Source organism: Callionymus lyra, chromosome 8, assembly GCF_982586985.1.
Source record: "Callionymus lyra chromosome 8, fCalLyr1.hap1.1, whole genome shotgun sequence".
NCBI lineage: Eukaryota > Metazoa > Chordata > Actinopteri > Syngnathiformes > Callionymidae > Callionymus > Callionymus lyra.
Window position 1 is genome coordinate 20,792,575 of NC_141825.1, and position 25,032 is coordinate 20,817,606.

The 25,032-nt window shown below is 38.5% G+C and overlaps 1 protein-coding gene across 1 annotated transcript in view; it reads left to right on the top strand.

Annotated features, from left to right (window-relative positions):
* tmtc2b (transmembrane O-mannosyltransferase targeting cadherins 2b) overlaps positions 1–25,032 on the top strand; it is a 104,757-nt gene that overhangs the window by 61,589 nt on the left and 18,136 nt on the right. The window contains exons 3-10 of the mRNA XM_087797712.1: positions 1,278–2,115; positions 4,326–4,440; positions 5,626–5,711; positions 8,874–9,058; positions 9,619–9,697; positions 12,906–13,027; positions 23,135–23,216; positions 25,009–25,032. The exon at positions 25,009–25,032 is cut by the window's right edge and continues 91 nt beyond it. Of these exons, the coding sequence (XP_087653838.1) occupies positions 1,278–2,115; positions 4,326–4,440; positions 5,626–5,711; positions 8,874–9,058; positions 9,619–9,697; positions 12,906–13,027; positions 23,135–23,216; positions 25,009–25,032 (1,531 nt within the window). The remainder of the gene's footprint in view (positions 1–1,277; positions 2,116–4,325; positions 4,441–5,625; positions 5,712–8,873; positions 9,059–9,618; positions 9,698–12,905; positions 13,028–23,134; positions 23,217–25,008) is intronic.

Genomic DNA, 25,032 nt, shown 5'->3' on the forward strand with positions numbered 1-25,032 from the left:
CTCTAAATATTGTCATTTTTCCAGGCATATTTCTACAAAGTCTTGAGTATCAAGTAATGCAACCAGAACGCTTCATAAAGACTTGTTTGGGTTCGCTGATCCAAAAATGTGTGGTGAAATGTGCAGAGTCAGAAAAATGGTGATGTGAAATTACAATTGTTACGTAAATACAAGTGTCTCTGTGGTAATGAGAGAAGTTTTTTCATCCATTCACCTTAGATGACTTTCATTTTCATAATATATATATTTTTTTATCATAATTAAAATTTTACGTAGAGAAAATAGTGTTACGGGTGTTCCATTTATCCGTGATATAGGGTAGCACTGTTATCAACTAGCTTAGCTACTAAGCTTAGCATTTATTTTGAAATTGAAATACACTTTTTATTGATATTTTAGTATTCATTTATCAAAGATAATCATAAAAAATTTGAAATGAGCAACAATTTGTGTAAAACATATCTTATTTGGAATAAAGAATAATGAAGGTGCTGAAAAGTTGTCCTTTTAATTCGTTTTTTTTTTTTTAAATCTATTAAACTCTATAGTTTTATTTACAAGGACATTAGAAACACATGTTATGTGATTCACTATATCTTTATTAACAAGTTTTATCGTTCTTAAAACACATTTTTATTTAATCTGCGCTTTTCTTGAGTGACTCGCGTACAGTGTTTAGAACATCTTCGCCATCAACACACCACAACACAAGCGATGTAGTTTAAAAAAACGCGTACAATGGCTATGCTTTTTTGTGTGTCATTCAACCTGCATAACTTTTGTTGCTTGCAGTCTCTTATCTAAGTTTGAAGTAGGTCTAAACATGAGAGTGATCAACAGAACAACAGGACCACAGTCAACAATGTCACTTCCCCCCTGATTTATGGCTTTATTTACCAAATATCATATTTTCCTCCATTACTTCCAGACCTCAGAAATAACAATAAACTGGAAAGTTAGCCTTTTTGTTTGCATCTGGAAATCTTGTGGTTTTATAGAGTTGCCTCGACACATTAGTGCACCCTTCCTCGAGATCCTCCAGAACGTATATTTGCAGCTCCGCCTTCACAAAACACTGCAACCATGCCAAGTCCTAAGACGTCTGCAGGGAGTTTCAGCTGGTGTTTTATTCCCAATCTTATACGTTGCTCAGTTCGTGGTCAGGTCTCGACCGCACTCCTGATGAAAGTGACGTTTTACGGAGAAAAAATGAAGCAGTTTCCTGTGACAGACTGGATTCAGTGTTTGATCGATGTGTGTTTCTGTTTGTCTTTTAGAGAAATAACCTCCACCTGCTGCTGAATGTTTTCCTGCTGGCGTCGTGGGGAGCCGTCCTGTTGGCCTGCCGCTTCTACTGGATGGGAAACAAACCCCCAAACTTCTCCAACTCCGACAACCCGGCGGCGGACTCCTCGTCCCTTATCACCAGAACTTTGACCTTTTTCTATCTACCAGCCATGAACTTCTGGCTGCTTCTCTGCCCGGACACCCTCAGCTTCGATTGGTCGATGGACACGCTGCCTTTGATTAGAACTTTTTCAGACTGGAGGAATTTTCACACACTTTTTTTCTACTTTGGGTTGTTGTCGATGGCTTGGTTCTGTTTGAGGACACCAGGCAGGACCAAGGGAAAGGAAGCCAATGGCAAAGCTCACCATTACACTAATGGCCGAAACGGGAATAGCAATGGACACAGTTACCACAACGGAAACGAACAGTTAAACCACACAAACAATCACACAAACCACGTGCAGAACGGTACGAAAAATCACTACGAGAGCAGGATGACTTTACCCACCACCGAGAATGTGGTGGTTTTCTCCCTTGGCTTGTTGGCGATTCCCTTTCTACCTGCCACAAACCTGTTCTTCTATGTTGGCTTCGTCATCGCAGAAAGAGTCCTGTACATCCCCAGCATGGGCTTCTGCCTGTTGCTCGCCGTGGGCATGAGGTCGCTCTACATCAGGCTGAGGCGCAGGTCTTCCAGGACTATCTTGGTTTATTGCGGCTTCGCACTTGTTCTTCTATTCGGTGCTAAAACGGTCTTGAGGAACAAGGACTGGGAGAACGAGGAGATGCTGTACAAGTCAGGGATTTCCGTCAACCCTGCTAAAGGTTAGACCGGGAACACCATCAGTATTACAGTAGTCTCTGTAGACTTGTTGTTTAAAATGTGAATTATGTGTTTAGTGTAATTTATATTCCAAATAGGCCTACAACTGTTTGGGTTTGGTACACACCTGTACTGAGTGGTACTGCAGGTAGAAAAAAAAGGAGGGAAAGAAACATTTAAAGGATTGGTATGACCCCAACTATGGGATCACTAGGGGTTCCTGGTATAAGACAAAAAAAGTGACACAATTACAACTACAATACAACACAATTTTTTTACGGCTGATGCAAGTTTATTTTAACCTATACTTACTTATTTGAAGATGCATCATATACATGTTACGGGTGAAATAGGAAGACTCTTGTCTCATATAAAACACTCAAAAATAGATCATTTAAAGGTTTAAATTGTTTTGTTTTTTATCCTACAAATCCAAGTCTTCTACTTTGAATATTATGTATTTTATTTTGCCGTTAAGGTTTAATAATTTAAAATTAATTAAACACTTGATCAAGCCTGTTACAATCCTCAAAAAGAAACTGTGGTTAAAGAAATACATTATTAATTTTAAGTTGTAATTTGTAAAAACATGTACTACACTATTACACCAAGTACAGATAACATTGTCATTTAAGTTACTTTAAAAGACCAAAAAATGTTATTATACTTTCAATACCCTTCAAGAATTCAACCCCTCCACGACTAGAATAACACTCCTGTGGCCAGAGTTTCTTTTCATTGATTTTATTTGGCTTTAAAATTGGTAAAGATTTTGCCTTGAATGAGTGATTTCGTACCTTTTTCCAAGCACAAATTAGATTTTAAATATCTTCCAGTAAATTAACTCAGAGTTCTGGATAGACCCCCAAAAAAACACCAGACCTGCTCAACTCAAAAAATAAATGAACATAAATATTTTAGATGATGAAATTATTTGAGATATTTGTAACTACACACTTTATTACTATAATTGCGTTTTTATGCCATTAAACAAGTTCAGTAATTATGCGTTTTTTAGCTGGTAGATCCTAAACTGAAGCCTTTAAGACAAGGAGAAAGTCATTTTCAGACATCCAATCATTAAATGTGATGTCTATGTCTTTGGCTTGGATTCACCACATGACCTGTTATTTGTGAGGTCACCCTCTCATGTCACCGAACAGCGCCTCCACCAAATGAATGCTACATTCATCCGGGGCTCCGAATCAAGGGCAGCACAACGATTCCCGTCCGAACGGGTTACTCCTAAAGAGAAGCTGATTGGAGACTAGCAGGGCAACAGCAGGACATGTTGTGCTATCTAATTTCCCTTTCAGATTTTGCAGAGGAGCTGAGGCATGACAGCTGTTTGTTTTGGCAGAGACCCGGCTGAGCAGGGCTGCAGCGATGTCGTAGACCTGCACTCATTACAGCACCAGAGCTGAAGAGAAGCAAACATTAAACACAGACGCGCCTGTTGGAATTGGACAGCAGGACCTGTTCTTGAACGTGGACATGATTATATAAGTTAAAGAACAGAAGCTTTAAACAAAATTTACTTGAAACAACAAGTACCTGACAGACGTATGGAGTATATATATATGTACTGTATGAGAGCAAACTAGCTTCATGACAGACATAGTGACAGTTTTATTTTGGTTATTCACAACCGTTCTCATGAAAAAAGGTAGTTGACACATATTATATTTTTTTCAAACCATTTACTTATGGAAAATACATTGTCTTCCCACTTTAAATATTTGTAAGTAAATTAAGCTTTTGTCTCTAAAATATTTTAAGTTGTTGTCAAAATGGGATTTTACATCCATATCCTTATGATGTATTTATTGTTCTGTAACTCACTTTTGCAATTTATATACATATTTTAAAACCTTTACCACACTCTCCCTTTCATTAACATGTCAAACTAATCTATTTCCATAATGCTGTAACCTATAAACAATTTAAAGTTTATACCTATTGTTAAGTGGCTTGGAAAGAAAAATCTTATTTTATCTTTGAAGCGCAACAGAAGAAACCCCCCCCAGAAAATATTAACCGCAGATTCAGTTGATTTGGTTTAAAAGAAGAAAAAGGAAAAAAAAGATACACTTGAACATATTCTACGTATAAAGATTAACAGTCTCGATACAACAAAGTCTTTGTCACAACTAAGATAAACTAAAACAAAGCTTTTTATGCTGTCTCTGATGAACGTTCTCTTTCAAAACAGCTTGGGGAAACCTCGGTAACGTGCTGAAGAGCCAGGGGAAGATGGAGGAGGCCGAGCAGGCGTACAGGAACGCCCTTTATTTCCGTAGCAACATGGCCGACATGCTTTATAACCTGTGAGTCTCTTCTCTTATCAAAATCCTGTCTCACTTGATTTACTCTCCTTAAACCAGCATTGATAATTCACATTTTACTCATGAAAGTTATATTATCTGATGATACAGATAGATAGATGGATGGATGGATATAGAGATTGATGGATAGAGTCATGGGTGGATGGATAAAAATACTATAGATAGAAACTATAGATGGATACAATAGATAGATACTATAGATATTATAGATTGATACTATTGATGGATACTATAGATACTATAGATAGATACTATAGATAGATACTATAGATGGATACTATAGATGGATACTATAGATGGATACTATAGATAGATACTATAGATATTATAGATAGATACTATTGATGGATACTATAGACACTATAGATGGATACTACAGATAGATACTATAGATATACTATTGATGGATACTATAGATATTGTAGATAGATACTTTAGATATTTTAGATAGATACTATTGATGGATACTATAGATATATACTATAGATACTTTAAATAGATACTATTGATGAATACTACAGATACTACTGTATAGATGATATTATAGATATATACTATAGATGGATACTATAGATATTATTAATAAATACTATTTATGGATCCTATAGATAGATACTATATATATTATTGATATACAGTATACTATTGATGGATACTATAGATAAATACTATAGATCAATAAAGTTTGACCTTACCTTACCTTAGATACTATAGATATTATAGATGGATACTATTGATAAATACTATAGATGGATAATATATATAGATACTATAGATATAGATGGATACTATAGATGGATACTGTAGATGGATACTATAGATAGATACTACAGATGGATACTACAGATGGATACTATAGATAGATACTACAGATGGATACTACAGATGGATACTATAGATAGGTAGATGGATGGATGGATAGATGCTACAGATATATGGATACTCTACTGTAGCTTGATAGATGGATGGATGGATAAATAGAAAATATATAATTAGATAATAACAATGTTATAATGTTGTGAGATAAATTCAGTTTTTTATTTATGATTAATTTGTGTTATTCATATTTAGTTACATATATTTCATATTTCAATCTGGCCCCTGAGGAAATGTAATTTCCTACCTCTTCTCTAAACACTTCCTTCCCTGTGTCGACCTGTGTTCCAGTGGTTTGCTGCTGCAGGAGAGCAACAAGTTCTCCGAGGCTCTTCACTACTACAAGCTGGCCATCGGGAGCCGACCCACACTGGCCTGTAAGTACATCTCCTTTTTTTTATTGACCGTCTCCGGCTCCTGCGACCGTGGCTGCACTGTTTCCAGGCAACCGTGAACTCAGGCTGCGGTGATGAGAGGGTAGAATAGTATGTGGGCAAAAGGGCGGCTGGATATTCGGCTGATTTGCCTCAAGACGAAGCAACAGACTGACAATCCAACTTGTGAGGTCACTGATGATTAATATGGGGTTTTTTTTAGTGGCTGCTTTTAAAAAAAATGATATTACCGGTGATAACGGTTCATAGTTTCACCTGATCAAGCCGAGAATTGGCTTCCCGTCGCCTCAGCCATCAATCAATGCCAGATGATTCAGGCAGAGTTCAACATCCATCCTTGCTTTTGTGCTTTAATTAAAGCTCTCGTCACGAAGCCTGCTCGGCTTGAGAATTTTCATTCACATCACAATCACCGGCGTCTGCCGGAGCTGATAACCAGGCCAATTAATTAACGCGGCAGAAGACACGGTCGAAGGCAGAGCGGCGGCGAGGAGGCGTATTTTTTGTCAAACTGCTAATGCAATTATCATTGAAATGAATAAAATATACGCGCATAGTTTTAGAAAAACACTTAAACTAGAAGCAACACAATTTTAAGGAAAAAACGTTTTTAACACAATTAATTTTTTTTCTTTTCACTTTTGGAAAGAAAGACAGATTTTTATTCAACCTTGAAAGAGTTTGAATCACGAAAAACACACAAAGCATGTTTTAAATTTGGAACTTTTAGTTTAGGTTTTATCTGATACCAGTGGTGAACAAAAAACGGTGCAAAAACAAGGAACCGTTTTGTGTCTGGTTATATCTTTTAACAGTTGCCATTATGGTATTGGTACCAATCCCTTCTTGCAGCTTGTATTGTTTTTAGTTTTAGTCTAGTTTTGCGTCCATCCGTCATTTTAGTTTGTATACATTTCAGTCACATCCATGATCTTTATCGTCCAGTTTCAATAGACTAAAAGTCTGAATATATCTGTTTTTAAGGTATCACCAACACAAGTTTACAAAGGTTCTTATGATTCCATTATTGTTATAGATTAAGAAAACTGTGGATCTATTCCTGTCACGGAAGATGGTTGGATTATAGACGGTGTAATTCAGTTTTTAACATGTTTGTATAGTTGAGTTTCATTTAGTAACACTTTTGTTCTGTACATTTTATTCGTCCTACTCTATGAAGCACCAAAACTGCATCTAAGATATTGATACACTTGCCAGGGAGAGTTTTTTCTTGGCATTAAAAACTGTTTTTATTGTCAACGCGACAAGACAATCACATTTGCTCTGTATAGTAAATAACAGTCATTGTACCATGATTAGCCCGTATAATATGCTGCATCTTGTCTGGTTTAAGTTACGTGATAAAGGCTCGTAGATGACAATATTTCGTCAAAGTTTTTCCTTACATTGATTGCCGCCATCTGTTTTGCCAATTAAGCAAATTTTCTGGTCAATCATTTCTTCAGCTAAAACAGAAACGAGAACAGAAACATCTCGGTCTTTAGCTTTGTCTCAACCATCACGGAATTAACTTGTTACACTTGCATAAGAGATGCAAGAAGAATGAATCAATCAAAATAAGCTTAAACCCAACTAACAAGTTGAATTGGTTGAATGCTTAAAGTGAACTGATTTTTGTCCACACATAGATGATGATATTGATTCGACCCTTGATGGGGTCGACTTATTGATTTGACTTTTTAAATAAATTCAGTCCATGCTATTTGAGTTCAGTAAGTCCGACCCCAATTAACCTTTTCACAGATCGCGTCATGTTAGTAGAGGAAGCACACTTTTTTATTCAGTTTTCCCAAATGTTATAGAAACAGTCTACTTCTTAGCAGCCGAAATAGTCTCTTTCCCTGTTAGTCAAAAGTTTACTTTCCCTTCAATCATTCAGAACTCGTGGCGTTTGATCGATCCCTTCCATCGGCTTCATTTATTCCAAGAACACAATTTGTTTGGAGGCCTAGTTCCACAGAGACTAATTACCCCGAGGCAGCTTATTGATTAATGGACCTGCAAGAAAAAATATTTACCAAATAATCCCCCCTGGACACATGCAAAGGTCAGGCTTAATCCTCAACTCAGAGCTGATCATTCATGTTTATGAATGTGTGTCAACATAAAACCAGTAGTTTTCAATCAATCCTCAGTGAATTAGCTGTTAAAAAATTAAGAAGCATAATCAGAGTTCGGTAATGAGAGTCTGGTACGAACTATGGATGCTTTTCTTTTTTTTCGTAATTTATTAGTTTGTGCTTTTCCAACACCTCAGACTTTTTCTTACCTGTTCCCTATTTTATTAGCAACTTAACCATGTTTACAATTCCTGATTCGTTCACCTACAGTTATCATGTCAGGGGAGTCAAACACAACAAACAGTTTGGTTTTGCAATGATAATTCTCCTTCTTTATTTCTAAAGACATTAAAGTAAGCCTCTTTTTATTCGTCCCTAAGCAAATTTAATTGCACAAACCTTTAATAAATTGACATATTGTTCAGGACCGTCATTGAAGAGATCAGCCAAATAAAATAATGTGAAGTAAATTTAGTATGTGAATAAGTTCCACTACTCCGACTGCTTTAACTTTAATCCGACTTTTATAATCAATTTTTTATAGAAGTGTAATTTAATATATACTGTAAAATCCTCTTACTGTACAAACGTCTCTGTAAATGAAGTTACTGAGAGTCCAGTTCAGAGGGGGCCAGATGGGAAACATTCCTCGGGGGCCTACTAAGAACATTTTATCATTTCGGCATCAGATTCCAATATTCCGGATCAGAGGGATTTTGAATCTTTCACAGAGGTTAAATTGAATCTCACTTTCTGCACATCCACTCGTGGTTAAGTGGCTTTAAAGAATGATAGAATCTTTAACTTGTTCCCAAAGGAGTTTTTTTTAGTAGAATCTGCAGAAGCAGTAAAACCTGATGAACGAGCAGAGTCAGGTAAAGTGACTGGTGTAATTAAATTTAACTCAACCGGGGGATTAAGAAGCGAGCTGGCTGTAAAGCAAAGTCGAGACCCCACATGTGTAGAGGGATAAAAAAAAAAAAGGTGAAGGTTGCGTTGTTAAATTTCACCTGGTTTTCTCAGAACCTCCTTTGAGTGATTTATGGTTCTGTTCCGTCACCAGCTGCCTACTTGAACACGGGGATCATCCTGATGAATCAAGGGCGTCTGGACGAGTCCAAGCGGACCTTCCTCACCTGTGCCGACATCCCGGACGAGAACCTGAAGGACCCTCACGCCCACAAGAGCTCCGTCACCAGCTGCCTCTACAACTTGGGGAAGCAGCTCCACGAGCAGGGACACCAGGAGGTGAGTTTACGAGACGTTGGGGAGGAAAAGATTTTCCTTTAATATGGACATATTTCATGATTTCCCCGGAGACGCGGCTCTTTGTGCAAATGAACCTCGGGCTGTTGGAACAAATTCTTCTTCTTTACACGCCCTGGAGAGTTCAGGCTCGGGACTAGAGTTACTGTTTTATCTAGAACTCGAGCACTGATTCAAAGATTGCAGAAGGCGGCCATAGATTCAATAAAGGCCTTTATATGTTGTTTCATGCCGAGGGAGCCTCTAACCGCAGCAATAAACTGGTTCCAGCTCCTTTTTGACCGTGGAATCCATGAGTGATGCTGGACTCAGGATCTATAAAAGCAGAGGTCGGTGCACGACACAGCTCCATGACATGGAGGATAGACTCTGTCTGAACCACCCTGCCAGCAGCCCCCCCACACCCCCTGATTCCACGCTTCTTATTCACCATGTCAAGGCTCCCGGAATGAGTAGTTACCCCGAGCGCCACTTTCTCTGGTGGGGTCATTCCCTTCTTTTAAGCCAAACACCTCACACCTTCTTTTGCGCTTTATTCACAGGAGGCCCTCACTGTGTTCAAGGAGGCGATACAGAAAATGCCAAAACAATTTGCTCCACAGAGCCTTTACAACATGATGGGTAAGTTTCTTATGTCTTGATATGTTGATGATAGAGAAGGTACTTCTGGAAATAGGTTTAATGGTCCCTGGACAGTTGTTCCTGATGATGAGGATGAATCCCGAGTCGAGAATTAATTTGAAACCTACCGTATATTACATTTAAACTAAGTATTCAGTTCACAATTTCAGGGCTTTCTTCTTCCTTTTCCTGGTGTTTTTTTTAAAACAGAAACTTCCCTCCCTTATTTGGTCCCAGACTTCTCCCTCCGATGCACTTTTTTAAATTTAACAGTACGTAACAGGAGCATATTTGAATAAGTTTAATAGGTTTCCTTTTCCTTCCTGTTGTCCTCATCAGGATTTGAACCCTAGATGAAAGACAAAAGAGTATGAAAAGGAAAATGCACAGAAGTTTAAAATCACACACAGGGGTTGAATATAGTAAAGTTTAAAACACAAACATGAGAACAGTAGGGAGGTCACAGTTTCCAGCATAGGAAAGAAGATGATCTGACACTGCGGACTGGAACAAAGAAGCGTGTTCAGCGACTGCTAATCAAAGATTGGTTACAGATGGGTTTCATCTACTGTCTAATGAACAAACAGCAGGGAAGGGACGGTAAACGACAAGAGGAAACAAACCCAAAATAAAACAGGAAGATCTCGGCCTTTGCTTCATGTTAACAAAACTGATACAGAATGAAATGTTACCAAGCCTAATTTTGAGTGACATACTATATATAATTAAAGCTGTAAAAGAAATATCAAAATATATAAATATTTGTGAGATGCTAATATTTATGTTTTTATTTAACCTTAATACATAATATTTAAAGGTACTGTAAAGTAAATATTTGGGTTATTTTAAGGTACATTTCTGTAAGAAACCTGATTAATTCATAGTAAAAATCAATATTTAACCATTTTTGGATAATCTTGATCTGTTAAGGTTCCACTTGAGTTGAATTTTATAATCAACTACAAATGAATAAGCTTTTCGTGCGTCTGGAGAATCTTTTTTCTGAACAGCACATTTTCAATAAAACTATTCTAATGTGCAGTATGTCTGATCAAGAACTCTTGTGAACAAATGTGTCAAATTGTAGGTTTTTCTGCTGAACAGCAGGTGCTTTAAGGTCATTATTAGTGTTTTCTCTCTTCCTTTAACTACCACCTTCCTCATACGCTCCATCATCCGCGGTTGGCAATGTTACGGCTTATTTTATTTGTAAGAGGAATGGAGTTGGACAGAGCTATCAAAATTATGTGGGAACATCGATGAAAGCTTCAATCCAAACCGAGTCTGAACGTTCGTCGACGTGCCTATTCCAATTCAACGTCAATATGTTTATCAAGATCTCAACTGCCAAAAGAGCAGAACCTTCCAAGACTTGCAGACCTGGGTCGTAGATCTGCATCCTCATTCCGGCATTCCCGAGGAGGAATGTTCCCCCCTTCCAGCTTTTGTGAATGTAATTCTTGTGGATGTTTGTTTTTTCATGTTTTTAAACACGTAGTACTTTTTGGTTATCAAAGTTGCAAGGAAACAGACAGCTGACAACGCCTCAGGAGCTAAGTCATCTATCAGAGATGTGGAGCAGCATAGAAGTAGAGTTTGACGTTTTTATCATCTCCTACTTCTGCACGAGTTCCTGTGTTTTAATGTTTTCCAAAAGCCAACCTACATTCAATATTGAAGAGTCTTTCCAAATGCACAATAATGAAATTTTGTTTAAGAATCTTAGTATGAATTGATTTAATTTATTTTCTTATTATTTATTTAAAAGGCTACGAATAAAATAAAATAAAAAATGGAATCCAAAAAACGTATTTTGTTACATTGTAATTAAAATATCAAATTCTACGTGTAAAAAATATCTTTTAAAATAAATATTGAATACACATTTTTAAAATGTAGTTACTCAAAAGCAAAAAAATAAATTATTATTCAAATTTGAAGAATTCAACCTTTCGATATACTAACGATTTAAACCAATTATTCAATAAATTCAACATTACAACATTTTAAATGTTAAATTAAACAGTTCAAAATTCTGAAACCATTGATATGTTGTGGCAAATAACATTTTTACAGTCCTTTTACGACAACAAAGCTGAGCTATGGCTTCCAAAATTTTAAAATGCTCTTTTTCCTTTTCAAAATGACTGCATTAAGAATTGGATTTATACATTTGAACAAAATTTGTTTTAGTTTCGCTAACATTAAAGGTCTCTATTTATACATAACAATAGAAATTATTGAAAATGGTATTCAAAACCGGTTTATGTGCAGGAAAGAAGTACAAATGTTTGTGATAATATTTGTTCAACACAATATAAGTTGGTACTTGTATGGACGATTTGTGCAGCTCAGCATATATATTCAACACGATTAGAAGTTTACATCTCATTTATCTTAAACCTTTAACATTAATGATCTCTATCTACTTAAAAAAAACATCCTAGTGTATAATTTAATATCTCATCAGTGGCTCATATTTCACTGACTTTGCGCGATAAACTGGCATATTTAACAAGCTAAAGCGATAAGATCATTCGAGGATAAGGGCGTGGAGTAAGAGAAATGTTGATGTTATCACAGCTTCTTATCAAGGGAGTAATTACATCTAATTCCTCCGGGTTAAAGTTTCATCCCACTTTAGTCCATGCGACTGTGGCTCGTTTGAAAAAAAACATGTTAAAAGATGTTTTTCTTGAATCCAAATCTGGGTCCGACGTGAACAGTGTTGTGTGGAATTATGAGCCAAAGTTGTCAAATTCCTGCAATAATACAGCTGTTATTGGACAGCTTTGAAAGGTCGGTCACTGTTTTTCCAGGTGTTTGCTAACGGGGGTGGGCCTGGGGGGAGCTGGGGGAGGTATCGTATGATGTATGACAGATGAGGAAGAGGGAAATAGATATTTTCATGGAGTCCTTTAATCCCGCCAGCGAGAGATTTCCTCAGACGTGATTGATTAATGTTAATACGTTGTGTTTTGATATTGTAATCTGACATGACACTCTCCACACACGTCCTAACAAATCTTCACTCGGATGCGATGCATAATTAATGGACAATGAAGGTTTTGGTTTGAGGTTACGTGCCTCTTGATTAATGTTTGGACAGTCTGCGGAGGAAATCCTCTGCCGGACAATGGGCAGATGTGTGATGTCTTAACCTCTGACAGCGTGCCCTTCCACTCAACGCTCTCCCCCCCTCTGGCAGGAGAGGCCTACATGAGACTCAACAAACTGACTGAAGCTGAACACTGGTACCGAGAATCCCTCCGAGCCAAGCCGGACCACATTCCCGCTCACCTCACCTACGGCAAACTGCTGGCTATGACAGTAAGACACTTTTCTCACCGTTATCTTAAGTTTGTATCGTGTGTTAATTAACTTTAACCCAGGTATACATGTCCCCAGTGATGTTTTGATGAGGCATCATGAAAAAGCTGTGTGGTGAAGACACTGTATCATGATACAGTTTCTAAATTGTAGGCCACTAGAAAGCATTCCAAGTTTTAAAATGATGCCAGGTGTCATTCAATTACTAGATTAGAGACAAATATAATAAAGCAGAGAGTGCCATCTAGTGGGCTTTCTAAATCAATGCACTGTATCATGATACAGTGTCACTACAGCTGTTTCATGAGGCGTCATAAAGGTCGGCTGTGTCTCAAATCGCGCACTTCTCTAAGTACACTGCTTTACAGTACACTGTGAGACAGTCCACTTACTTGCAAGGGCGCTCATTCCAACAGGGTAGTACTGTCTCAAATCAAACTCTGCCGCTACATACTTACCAGAAATGATTCGACAGCTTCTTTTTCTACTAATTTCTAAACATTGATTGCAACCAGCCGTTGGAACTCTTTCGCCAATCGAAACAAGTTATTAAGTTCTGTTTCATTTTGTTATTAATGATGCTGTGTTGATTTGTGGTAAAATAAGTGTTTTCTCAAGACATTTACGCCGGTATCTGATCCGAAGACGCTTTGTCAGTGACATAGCTTCTGCGTCATCTACGTCACTAAGATGGCGGCCGTCGAGGGATGGAAAGTGTCTATCGATCCAAACTCAATTTTCTGGCCATTTGAGTGTGTCAATTGAGTGCTCATTGCGTACCACATTTTCGCAAATTGCTCCTTGGGAAACACCTGTGCACTCAAAATATTAAGCATAAGTGCAGAAGTGCCCATTTTGTGACACACCCCCGTACTCAAGTGTCCCTTACATCTCACTCGAAGATGTTTCACTCACTTGAAGAAACCGTACGTCTCTGAGGTCAACTGCCTTATTTCAACCCAGACTAGACTTTCAATCCAGACTCTCAGCGTCTTCCGGAAGCGAAAGCTCTCTCTAAGTAAGGAAACCATTTCAATATCCAACCACTGGATCAGGGACCTGTACTGGTCCATGAAGCATTGGTTACCGGGCCATTTCTAAATGTTCAGTTGTTTTGTTGGCGGAGCCATAATAATTTGTTGATTTATTATGAAGAACATTTTTTTTCGTGTGTTTTAGTCATAATATACATTGAAATATCAATATAAAAGAGTCAGGAAGTATCTTTATAGGTAAATGCTTTGTCTACAGTCCAAAACAACATTCTGTGAAAAGGCTGCAGTTCACCAGGTGTCCACTTGAGGCTGGCTACAGAAAGACCCGAACTCTCGTACAGAAAGCGAGAGTCTGGCTCAACAAGAAGATTGCATTTCCGAGATGGTTGGGACAGCGAATTGGCTTCAAAACTGTGGTTTAGTAATTCAATTGTAAACCGTCTATGGTGTAAACTACTGCAGTATCATTGTGTATATACATCACAAATTCTCTCACTCATTAACCCTGAGATACTTTGATCTCCTTAATCAACAGGGAGCTTAAAGTATGCATTACTACTCTGATACGGAACTATAATCTCAGATTGTTTGGTGATTCAGGTTGTTACTGTTGCTTCATCACTGCTGTATTTTTTCCCTAAAAAGTCAGAGTCGACTCACGAAGGCCAAGATTGCGAAGAGTTGCCAGTTGTCATATGAGCAAAGATGCTATCACTGGGGTTAAACAGCGGACATGGTCTTCCTGAAAAGACGTGATTGTCCCTGCAGTGCTATCTCTCGGAGGTCGGGTCACCCGGTGAACGCAGAGGGAGTCACATGACGCAGTCATGAAGGCTCCAGATCAGTTAAGTGATATTGGAAAAGCACAGATGAGCATTCGTAGCGGAAAAAGGCCGTCAGAAGAATAACAGACAAATTAAAGGACGTCCATGACCTCAGCTGGAGGGTGGAGGTCTCCTGTTCGTCTGACACCTCACTGAAAAGGACATTATTGTGTCCTGAGGCAGAGGGATGTGGATTAGCACAGGAAGACTCTTCCTAGTTCTGTTTTCATTTCCCCTCCGGAAACATTGACCCGCATTTACACACATTTTATTTTTAATAGTCATTGTTATTCCTAATTATTTGAAGGTTCCTTGGAAGAGTTCCGGTTTATATTCAATTCAATGTTATTAAAGGATCAAATCATAAAAAAGTTAACTCAGTTTAGATTAAACTATATAGGTGAAAGAAAATGATATGTATTCCTTTAAATAACGTACATGTTTTCCAATACTCTTTCCCTGACTTGACACTGGCGACATACTACTTATGACACCATTTTCCACAAATACTACACTGGACTCTGCAATGTGGAATTCAAAACTCAAAGCCATTTAGATGGACAGGACTAATGACAGTTTAGTTTGGTGGACGTATCACTATCCAGTCATTTAAAAAGGAATACTTTAAATAATTGGACAGTTTTGTGTCCAGAACTGTACACCCCAGAAGTACTTTTTTGCGACAGTATTTAACTAATAAATGCAAAAAAATATTTAAAGAGAATGGCAAGAGAAACATTGTATTCTGTATTCATTGTACATTGTACAAGTATTCCAGAAAAAGCTGTCACTATTTTGAATAATCATTATCTGTTTTTTCTACTTCAAATTTGCAGGGCCTCTGATTAGGAAGTGAAACAGAAAGTCAATAGCTTTTTAAAAAATGCTCCTAGCTAAATTTTACATATGATACAGTAGATTTTATACATACCATTTTAAGAAGGACAGCAGTAAAAGTTATTAAAGCATGTGCGGTTGGTCAGCAGTCTGCAGCCCTGACTCCGCCACCACCAAATTAGTCCAGAACAGAAGCCACCGCACTGCCATCTTCTATTTAATTATCTATTTTTGTGCTTTAGTCAATAAATATATTGATCACATTTATTAATTAGATTAAAAAAAACATGCATTTTAATTAAGATACAAAGCCTCAATCATATAAAGCGGTTTATGTCTGCGTGAAGTGCGGTTAACCTGATAGCTGTGTGTTCAACCTCACGTAATCCAGCCATCATGAGGGCCGACAGTGTTTAAATTAAATTAAACTGATGTGCCACACTTGGACTGGATTGATTTTCCCATCAACTCGGTCCTGAGGTGAAGTAAGGCCGACGCCGCAGATAATGGCAGCTTGTTAAACTGCACCGGAGCTCGCGGCCATAGAAAAATCACCCCAAATTAAATCATGTCAACAAAACAGTCAGAAGGATCAACGCACTCTTTTCAGGAGTTGGCAAAGTGGTCTCTCCGGGGGAGTTGTCTGCGAAAAGAAATTCATTTTATTAAAGAAAGTGGTATTGATTCTGGGGGATAGGGGAGTTGGAGCCTAAAGGGATGAAACATCAGGTATCAGAGGGGAGAGGATTGTGAAGGGGTTTAAGACAAGAGAGCATGTGAGGCCAGATAGTGATATTAAAAAGTCGATTGTTTTGGGAGTTATTTGAGTTGTGTTTGTGTTAGAACAAACATTTGACATGATCGTTCCAATATGAATGGTATTCCCTTTGAGCGTCTGATGACATCAGGATTTAAAGATGATCTAAACCAGTCCAGGAAGTCCTCCAGACCCCCCCTTTTTTTTATCATCCTCCTACTTCCTCATCCCCTGTGGCACAACTATGAGTGATGAAGACACTTCAGATACTGTGGGTGGGGGGGATGGGTCCAGGGCCCATTGGGGAGAGTTGGAGATAAGTCCTGGCAGCAAGGGTCAAGGAAGGGTGAGAGAACACTAGTGGAGCTCAGCTTGGATTAGAGGAAGAGGGAAGGACAAAATACGGTGGAACATGGAGTTAATCACTTCAATTGGGGAGATGACCCTCAGCGCTTACGAACAAGTAGATGGTTGTCAGTGTGTGTACTGTTGTGATACGTTGATTTAGGAGGTAATGGAACTAGTTTCTACTTTCCTAGCTGCCTTTAAGCCAAATGCTAGTGACCACAAAAATAGCTTATATTTCCTTCCAGTGTCAGTTCAGTGTAACTACACTGTCATGGCTCTCTGTAGCACTGTTGCCACATACTGCATGTACTTGTACTTGGGTTTTTCAAAACAAGATCTTGGCTCTTATTTAGTCCCTTTAATCTTTCTGGCAACTTTTAAAAGTCCATCAGTACTTCATATGAAAACACTGTCTATGGCCCATTGCAAGCAGTTTTCAGATTACATTTACAGACTCTCCCGGTGGAGAAAAAATTAATAAGAAAAAAAAAAGTAGCAGAGTTCTCACACCCGTTAACTCTTGTGTGCTTGACTGGTTGGAACCAGTGACAATATCTCACATTAAATATCCTAAATTAAACCAACTTGGGGTAATAAACAGGAGAAAAAAGCAGAACAAGGAATCTGAAAACAGAACATACAATACAGAGGTCAAAACAATAGCAAAAACAAAGTAAGCGAAGAACACAAGAACAAAAATCACAGACATTTACAAATGTATGGAACATCTTTGGTCCGACACACTGTTGGTGCAGGTGGTAGAATGAAGACGGTGATGAAGGTGATGACTTGATCAGTACTATCAGATTCTTAAGGGGAGAGAAAGGGGTAAATCCCATAGTGACAAACCCAAATAAAACCACGGTCAAAGGAAAAGATAACACAAGCAGTGGAGAAAAATGAATCGATTCCAATACTTTCTAAATCCTGAAGAATCTTCAAAATATAATCAAATTTTTGTCTCATTATCAACTTATCTGTTTTCATTGAAATACATTTGTCCGTTTATGAAGCCACGGACAAACACGACGACCCTACGAGCTCTTCAGCAGAGGTAGCAACTTATTTCTTTGCTCTGAGCTTCACGAAGACGACAACCAGCGCACACCCAGCAGATCAGCGCGGTGACGTGTTAGATAACAGATTCAGTCATCAACTTGTCATTTCCTTCACTTAATACGAGTCAGACTTCACTCTTAATCATCTCGGCGCCCCTGAAGCCGGAGCGACATGTGCACTTTATCTGATCTGATCTCGGGATTTGATATGAGAGACACGCACCGATAGCTCGGCCATATGTGACAGAAGAATGGATATTTCATTCTCACGAGGGAGCCATCTCGCGAGACATAAGACCAAATGGAAAACAGTGAGTGGTCATATTATGTAGCTGTTAAATTGCATTAGTGACGACGGAGGAGTTGAACTGTTGAACCAAATCGAGAAACAAACAAGTCTACATTAGAAGATCAAAGTTGAGATTTAAAAAATGTTGGCTTTTTAATTCATAGCAACAAACACCATTTCAAAAGCATTCTGCCTCTTGAAAAATGAATATAATATGTTGGATATTTTTTTCCTAGGGACAGAATTGATATAACACTTTTGTTATCTCTGGGTCAAGGTGGGCCCTTGTGTTATATTTTTGGAAGCTCAAACACATTTGTCTTCACACCTTCGGCTCACCTTGACCATGAGATAACACAATGGTTAAGATTAGCATGTAGACAACTGACCTCACCGAAATCTGTCAAGGGAAATCTGAATGCATTTTGACCATATTTGCAGTATAACATAACATATAAGAGATTTTCAGATCCTTTTTTCAAATGAAATGTGGAAAAAAGAGCAGAAAACCCAGATGAAAAAGTTAAAAAAAATCAAATTTCTTTGAAAACTTACTATTTATAGTACATAATACTAAGATTTTTTTTCTCCAGAATTACAGCTTCCTTGCCAATAGTAGAGCCTATAATACACCTGAACTTTTCTTTCCCCTCTTTACTCTCTCTCCAGAGTATTTCTAATATAATTTTTTATATACAAGGCAACACTGGGTATTTCAGCTGGTTGTTTATCTAGAAAATACTCCATATTTTTGTATAGTTTAAATAATTTCTCATGAACTTATAGAGGGTTACCTAGAATAAATTGAATTTACTATACATATTAGAATGTATTCCATCTAAATACATGTTGTTGTTTTTAGCTGTTATCAGCGTTCAAAAGCATACAAATCAATCGAAAGCATGTTGAACAAGAACCTGCACAATTCCCAATTGTGGCAATTTAGATAATTGCTGACTTTGCCTTTTTTTCAGCGGATTATATGTCGAATAATGTTGCATGTTCTTGACGTACTCCAATCAAAATATTCACCATATGTGTTGAACTAAAGATAAAAACTAAAAAAACATAATAATGATCAAAGAAACCTTCTTGACACTGAATATAATATTCCCCGATAAGAAACCAGACACTTCCTGAAAGCGTATTTCCTCCGTGCTTTCTTTGGCATGTGGCGCCCTAAATACCCTCTTTTCGCGATCCGTCTCCTCGACCCGCTCACAACTGCAAGTGATTTCACTGAGTGAACACTTCATTCTGAGGTTTAGCGAAGAGACGGCCTGTTATTATAAAACCAGCAGCCTCTCAGAAACACACTTCCAACCATCTGTGAAGACCAGAATCAAAATACACAAAGATGAAGCCTTTCATGCAGGAACGTTGATCACTACTTGGACACCGTGTGCTCGCTTCAAGGCATACTTGGATTTTCCACAACGTCATGGGGAACCACACTTGTATATTTACAGCTTGAACCTCTTAATTCATTGCATTTGGAGCCTCTATTTGAGCTTGAACTACTTTATTTTCACACTTGAATATAAATGCAGGCCACAAAAGATTAGACCATTTCCATATTAATAGCATCTATTACTCAAAGGACTGTGTTTATTAATCAAGCTGAACTCCCAGCAGTTGCCGCGGCTTTGTGAGAGTGAGATTTATAGGAGATTGCACTTTCTTAATCGTTGATCAGATGGCATTTGGTGTGCCGACATCAGGGATGTGTCGTAAGCCTCGCGGCCAGATGCTGCAGTCTCTTTTTCAAGCATCGATCGGGTGCTTAATGCCCGTGGAGATGGTCTTGGTGGTCCTCTGGGTTTTGGTCGTAGACTCGCTCTGTTGAGCCTCGCGATTGAAATTCATTCATTTGTGTGCTGAAGCCATGCATCAAAATTAACAGTTTCTCCAGGGAGATTCTCTTTGCATATTGGAAAACAATAAGTTGACAATATATAGAGTGAACCATAATGAATCTCACCAAAGGAACACAAAGCACTGTTAACAGGAGTTAAACGTCGAAAAAAAAACAGAAATTCGATTCACCAGGCGAGCAACTGTGATGTTTACCGATGGTCTAGTAAAACACAAAACATGCTGCCGTCGACTCAGGCCAGGAGCAGACTCTTAATGCGGCAACGCTGTTTTGGCCTGATAGTAGACAGCCGTGGATCTTGCCAAGCACCCGCCTCACCGCCTGTCAAGAGAGCAGAGAAAAACAGGAAAAGACTGTACAAAAGAAAAGACCCAGGAAGTGCAACGTGACACTTTAGTTGACACAAGGGTCTTGTATATCCTTAATAACCCAGGTAGGCCATCCCTGATGTCATGTTCCAAGCTGACAACTCCAGACCACCACAAAGTACCTGAAAATGTTGTCGGTATTGGTTGAATCACTTGGTAGAATCGTTGGTATACTGTATGTTTAAAGTTGTCCATATGCATTTCATCTTCCCCAGGCCTCATAGAAATTACATGGTGGGCAACGATTGACAATTTGCTTTCGGTGAACTATCACTTTAAGGTTCTTTCGCCCAGCTTCTTTAGTAACTTTCCTCATTTTTACCTAATGTGGCCAACAAATTCAGGAATACCTTAGTTGCGGCTCCTGAGTAAGTCCTGTGCTGTGTCTCAAATCGCATACTACTCTTAGTATGCTAGAAGTTAGTATGCATCAGTTTAGTGTACGTACTAACTAGTACGCAAATTCTCCACAGATAGTATGTCTCAAATCAAACACTGCTGCTACACACAAACTTCTACTTCTATTTAACGATGGTTGCAACCAGCTGTTTGAACGCTATCGACACCTGCTGGCAGCACATATTGCAACTTTGGAAAAAGAAATAAAGAAAAAATATGAGAATCTAAATAATCAATAAAGATATTTAAGCTGGTATCAGCAGCGAAGACGTGTTTATCCTCCTACTGCTGCTGAAAATGCACCTGTAAGTATATTAATATATATGCATTTATATATGACGTAACTTCCGTTTAAAACGTCACTAAGATGGCGGCTGTTTATTGTGTTTAGTGTCCATCGAACCATGCTCAGTTTTGTGGGCGTGTTAGTACGCCGATTTAGTGTGCATGGCGCACTAAATTTCGCATACTAAGAATTGAGACGCACTAACGCACTAAAAATACTAACTTTTAGTACGCTAGTATGCGATTTGAGATACAGCACTGTAGATAAAAGCCTTCCATCCTGTCTCAGAGCACCAAGAATTGACATTTATTTTCCTTATTCTGGTTAAAGGCAGTCTCCCTTTCCTCCCCCCGACTCGGGAGTCACCACGGGGTACACATCACAATGTCTCACCAAAGGGAGGTTGTTGTGATCGGTGGTGGGAATTTCAACTGACAATCAAGGTCAGCTTTATCTAGCTATTCTCCTTTGGGTGACAGCGTAGAGCCTCCAGCCTTCACCTTGGTCCCTTTATTGACCAGATGGTCCGTGGTGGTGCTCGGCCGTCGGTGTCTGCCCCGGGTCAGTCTTTGCCTTGCAACTGGAGAGGATATATTTTATACTCGGGTTGTGGTAGTTGGAAATCAACCTCTAAACGATACCAGTGACGACTAGCAGGGTCTCCATCCGTGATGGCGCTGAATGTACCAAAATGGCTGTGCCAAAATTCGACAGGCTCAAGTTATGAAGTTGTTCAAGAAGACACCTACAAAGCCCAGTGCTGTGTCTCAAATCGCATACTACTCTTAGTATGCTAGAAGTTAGTATGCATCAGTTTAGTGTACGTACTAACTAGTACGCAAATTCTCCACAGATAGTATGTCTCAAATCGAACACTGCTGCTACACACTAACTGGAGATCACATGACAGCTTCTTCTTCTACTTCTATTTAACGATGTTTCAACCAGCTGTTTGAACGCTATCACCACCTGCTGGCAGCACGTATTGCAACTTTGGAAAAAGAAATAAAGAAAAAATATGAGAATCTAAATAATCGCGAGATATTTAAGCTGGTATCAGCAGCGAAGACGTGTTTATCCTCCTACTGCTGCTGAAAATACACCTGTAAGTGTATACATATATATGTATTTATATATGACGTAACTTCCGTTTAAAACGTCACTAAGATGGCGGCTGTTTAGGGTGGTTAGTGTCCATCGAACCATGCTCAGTTTTGTGGGCGTGTTAGTACGCCGATTTAGTGTGCATGGCGCACTAAATTTCGCATACTAAGAATTGAGACGCACTAACGCACTAAAAATACTTACTTTTAGTACGCTAGTATCCGATTTGAGATACAGCACTGACCTCAAAATCAGTGAGGTGCATGAGGATGTTTTGGGAAGTAGTCGGATGATTCAGCAGAAACATTGGTCCCTTTATGTAAAAGTTAACCTTCCCCAGGCCTCATAGGAATTACGTGATGGACAGGAGATGGCTATTTCTTTATACACTAATTATTGAAGATTTCGCTTTTGGTTCTGCAAGAAAAGGCGCTTGAAAATATCAAATTTGTTTTACACGGTACATAATCTATTTACAATATTCATTCACACAGTCGTGCAGAAACAAAACAGATGATGCAAATATTTGCAATATTCAAGGACGTGTTGTTTTTGCAGTTTGACAGCAGGATGGGGGGATAAGTAGGAGTCGTTCACTCCAGTGTTTCAGTGTTTGTACGCACATGTCAACAGTTCGGCGGCATCTGTTCTATTTAAGTATTTCAACTCCTCCTGTCTGTCTTCAAACGAAAAACCCACACAAACCGTAAATTCATGGTTATCATCGAAAGTGTTATTTTCTCCGATATAAACGCGTGTAATGAATGATGGCGTCTGAGCCCCAAGCATGACGCCCATGGCTTGGACAAGTGATGGAGAAAGGCTGCATGTGTTTCGTGTCTCTTTATTAGGATTTATCGTTGGGATGGCTGTGGTTTGGACAGGCATGTTAGGTACACACAGTTATTTCAGTTGCGAGCCTCAGTCTGGTGTTTAAACTGAATCTAATGAATCCATCACTTTCAGGGGCAGAAAACAGAAGCAGAACGGTACCTCCTGAAGGCCATCCAACTGGACCCCCTTAAAGGCAACTGCTACATGCATTATGGTGAGTCGAAGTCCTCCGTGACTTTGTTATTCTAGAGCTCTTTGCTTACATAGGTGTCTGCGAGTCTTGGAAGGAGACTTGAATGAAAAGATTCAATAGTGTGGTTTTCTTTTTTTTTAATATTTACAAATGGAATTATTCAAATTTCCTATAAAATTTGAATGACCTCGGAAAGCGGTTTTGTAGATTTCAATTCATGCTGATTGGAAAACTTATGATGAGTCCGAGAAGAACTCAAGTTAAAGAGACACTGTAGCTCCTTAGACATGTCCTCCGTTGTTGAGAGTATTTAATGATGTAGTTAAGCAGCAGTTAGCGTCTGTTGAATGACCCTGTTTGGCAAGAAAAAGTTATAAATGGTCCAGAACATCTTTATTATAACACCATTGTGTTATCTCTGGGTTAATGTTAATGGATTAAACAATCAATAAAGTTCTACCTAACCTAATGTGACCCGAAGGCCGTAAAACAAATGTGTTTGTGGTATCCCATGTGTTGTCTCTGGGTCAAGGTGAACGACCTCCCTGGCTTCCAGAAATATGTATGAAGTGGTGGAGATCGTTCACGTTGACCCAGAGAAAACACAAGGGATACAAAAAACACATTTGTTTTCGGGTCACTTTGACCATGAGCTAACACAAGAATACTAGATTCAAGGTCAGAACTAGCCCAGCTAGCCTCTCTAGTTGTAATAATAATAATAATAATAATAATAAAAAATATTTACACATTTATTTCACTTTTTTATATTAGAATACAGTTTTAGAAAATAATTTACCTCAATAAGAAACTTGTTGAACTAAAAAAAATGTTTTAGATTTTAATTTTAGTATCTTTGATCTGGAATATATTATTATTAAATAACCCTTATTACTAATTATTAAGGTTTTCCTTTTTTGTTATTTTCTAATAACATTTAGACTAAATAATAGAATAAAAAAACATATTGATGTTGATATTGTTTGTTGTTACTTGTTTATTTTTTTTGGATGTGTTTATTGTAAAATGTATTTCTTTTAAACAATATTCTATAAAAGCAATCACTGATAAAAATCATCCGCTTTTGCTTTAAAAAAAAATAATAAAATGAAATTCGTTTTAACAAAAGTATTATGTGGAAGATGAGCAGCGGCAACACAGAGAGAAAAATAAACACAAGTCTTGAAACTATTCATCAGCATTGGAAGTAATATTCCCAAAAGAAACAAAACCATCATAGGTATAAAAGTAATATGGTGGGATAATCCAGGTCATTGCTGTTCAGGGTTGCCATCTTTTTTCTAACAGTGAGTCTCTTTGATGTATTAATCCCCCTCCATACCTGCGCAGGTGTTTGGCGCATTTATGTTCTCAGCCCTGGTATGAAGTTTCATCTAAATCTCAGAAGACGAGATTCAGTTTGATCCTGGTTATTAGGGGAAAAATGTGGAGGTGCAGCTGGTGCTGGTACAGTAGAGGATCTAGCTAAAGTCAACACCGTCATAATTCCTCTCTAAATCAAACTCTCACCAGGAACAGGTGTGTGTACCCGCTTACTTCCCCCCCCGCAAGAGTTCTGTAATCTGGGTCCCAGGAGAGTCGGAGCAAACCCTCCACTATCAAACAGCAGTTAATGTCCTCATCTTGAGCAAACAGGAATATCGCGGCGCTGTAATCTGGACAAATGTGTCTGAAAGATGGCCACACAGTGATAGGCCGCTGCTGCGTGGCTACGGTTTCAGCATTTCCACTCGTGGGCCAAGATCAACAGCCCTGCAGTCCAGTGTTTTCACGCCAGCGCTGTTCTCCGCAGGTCAGTTTTTGTTGGAAGAGGCTC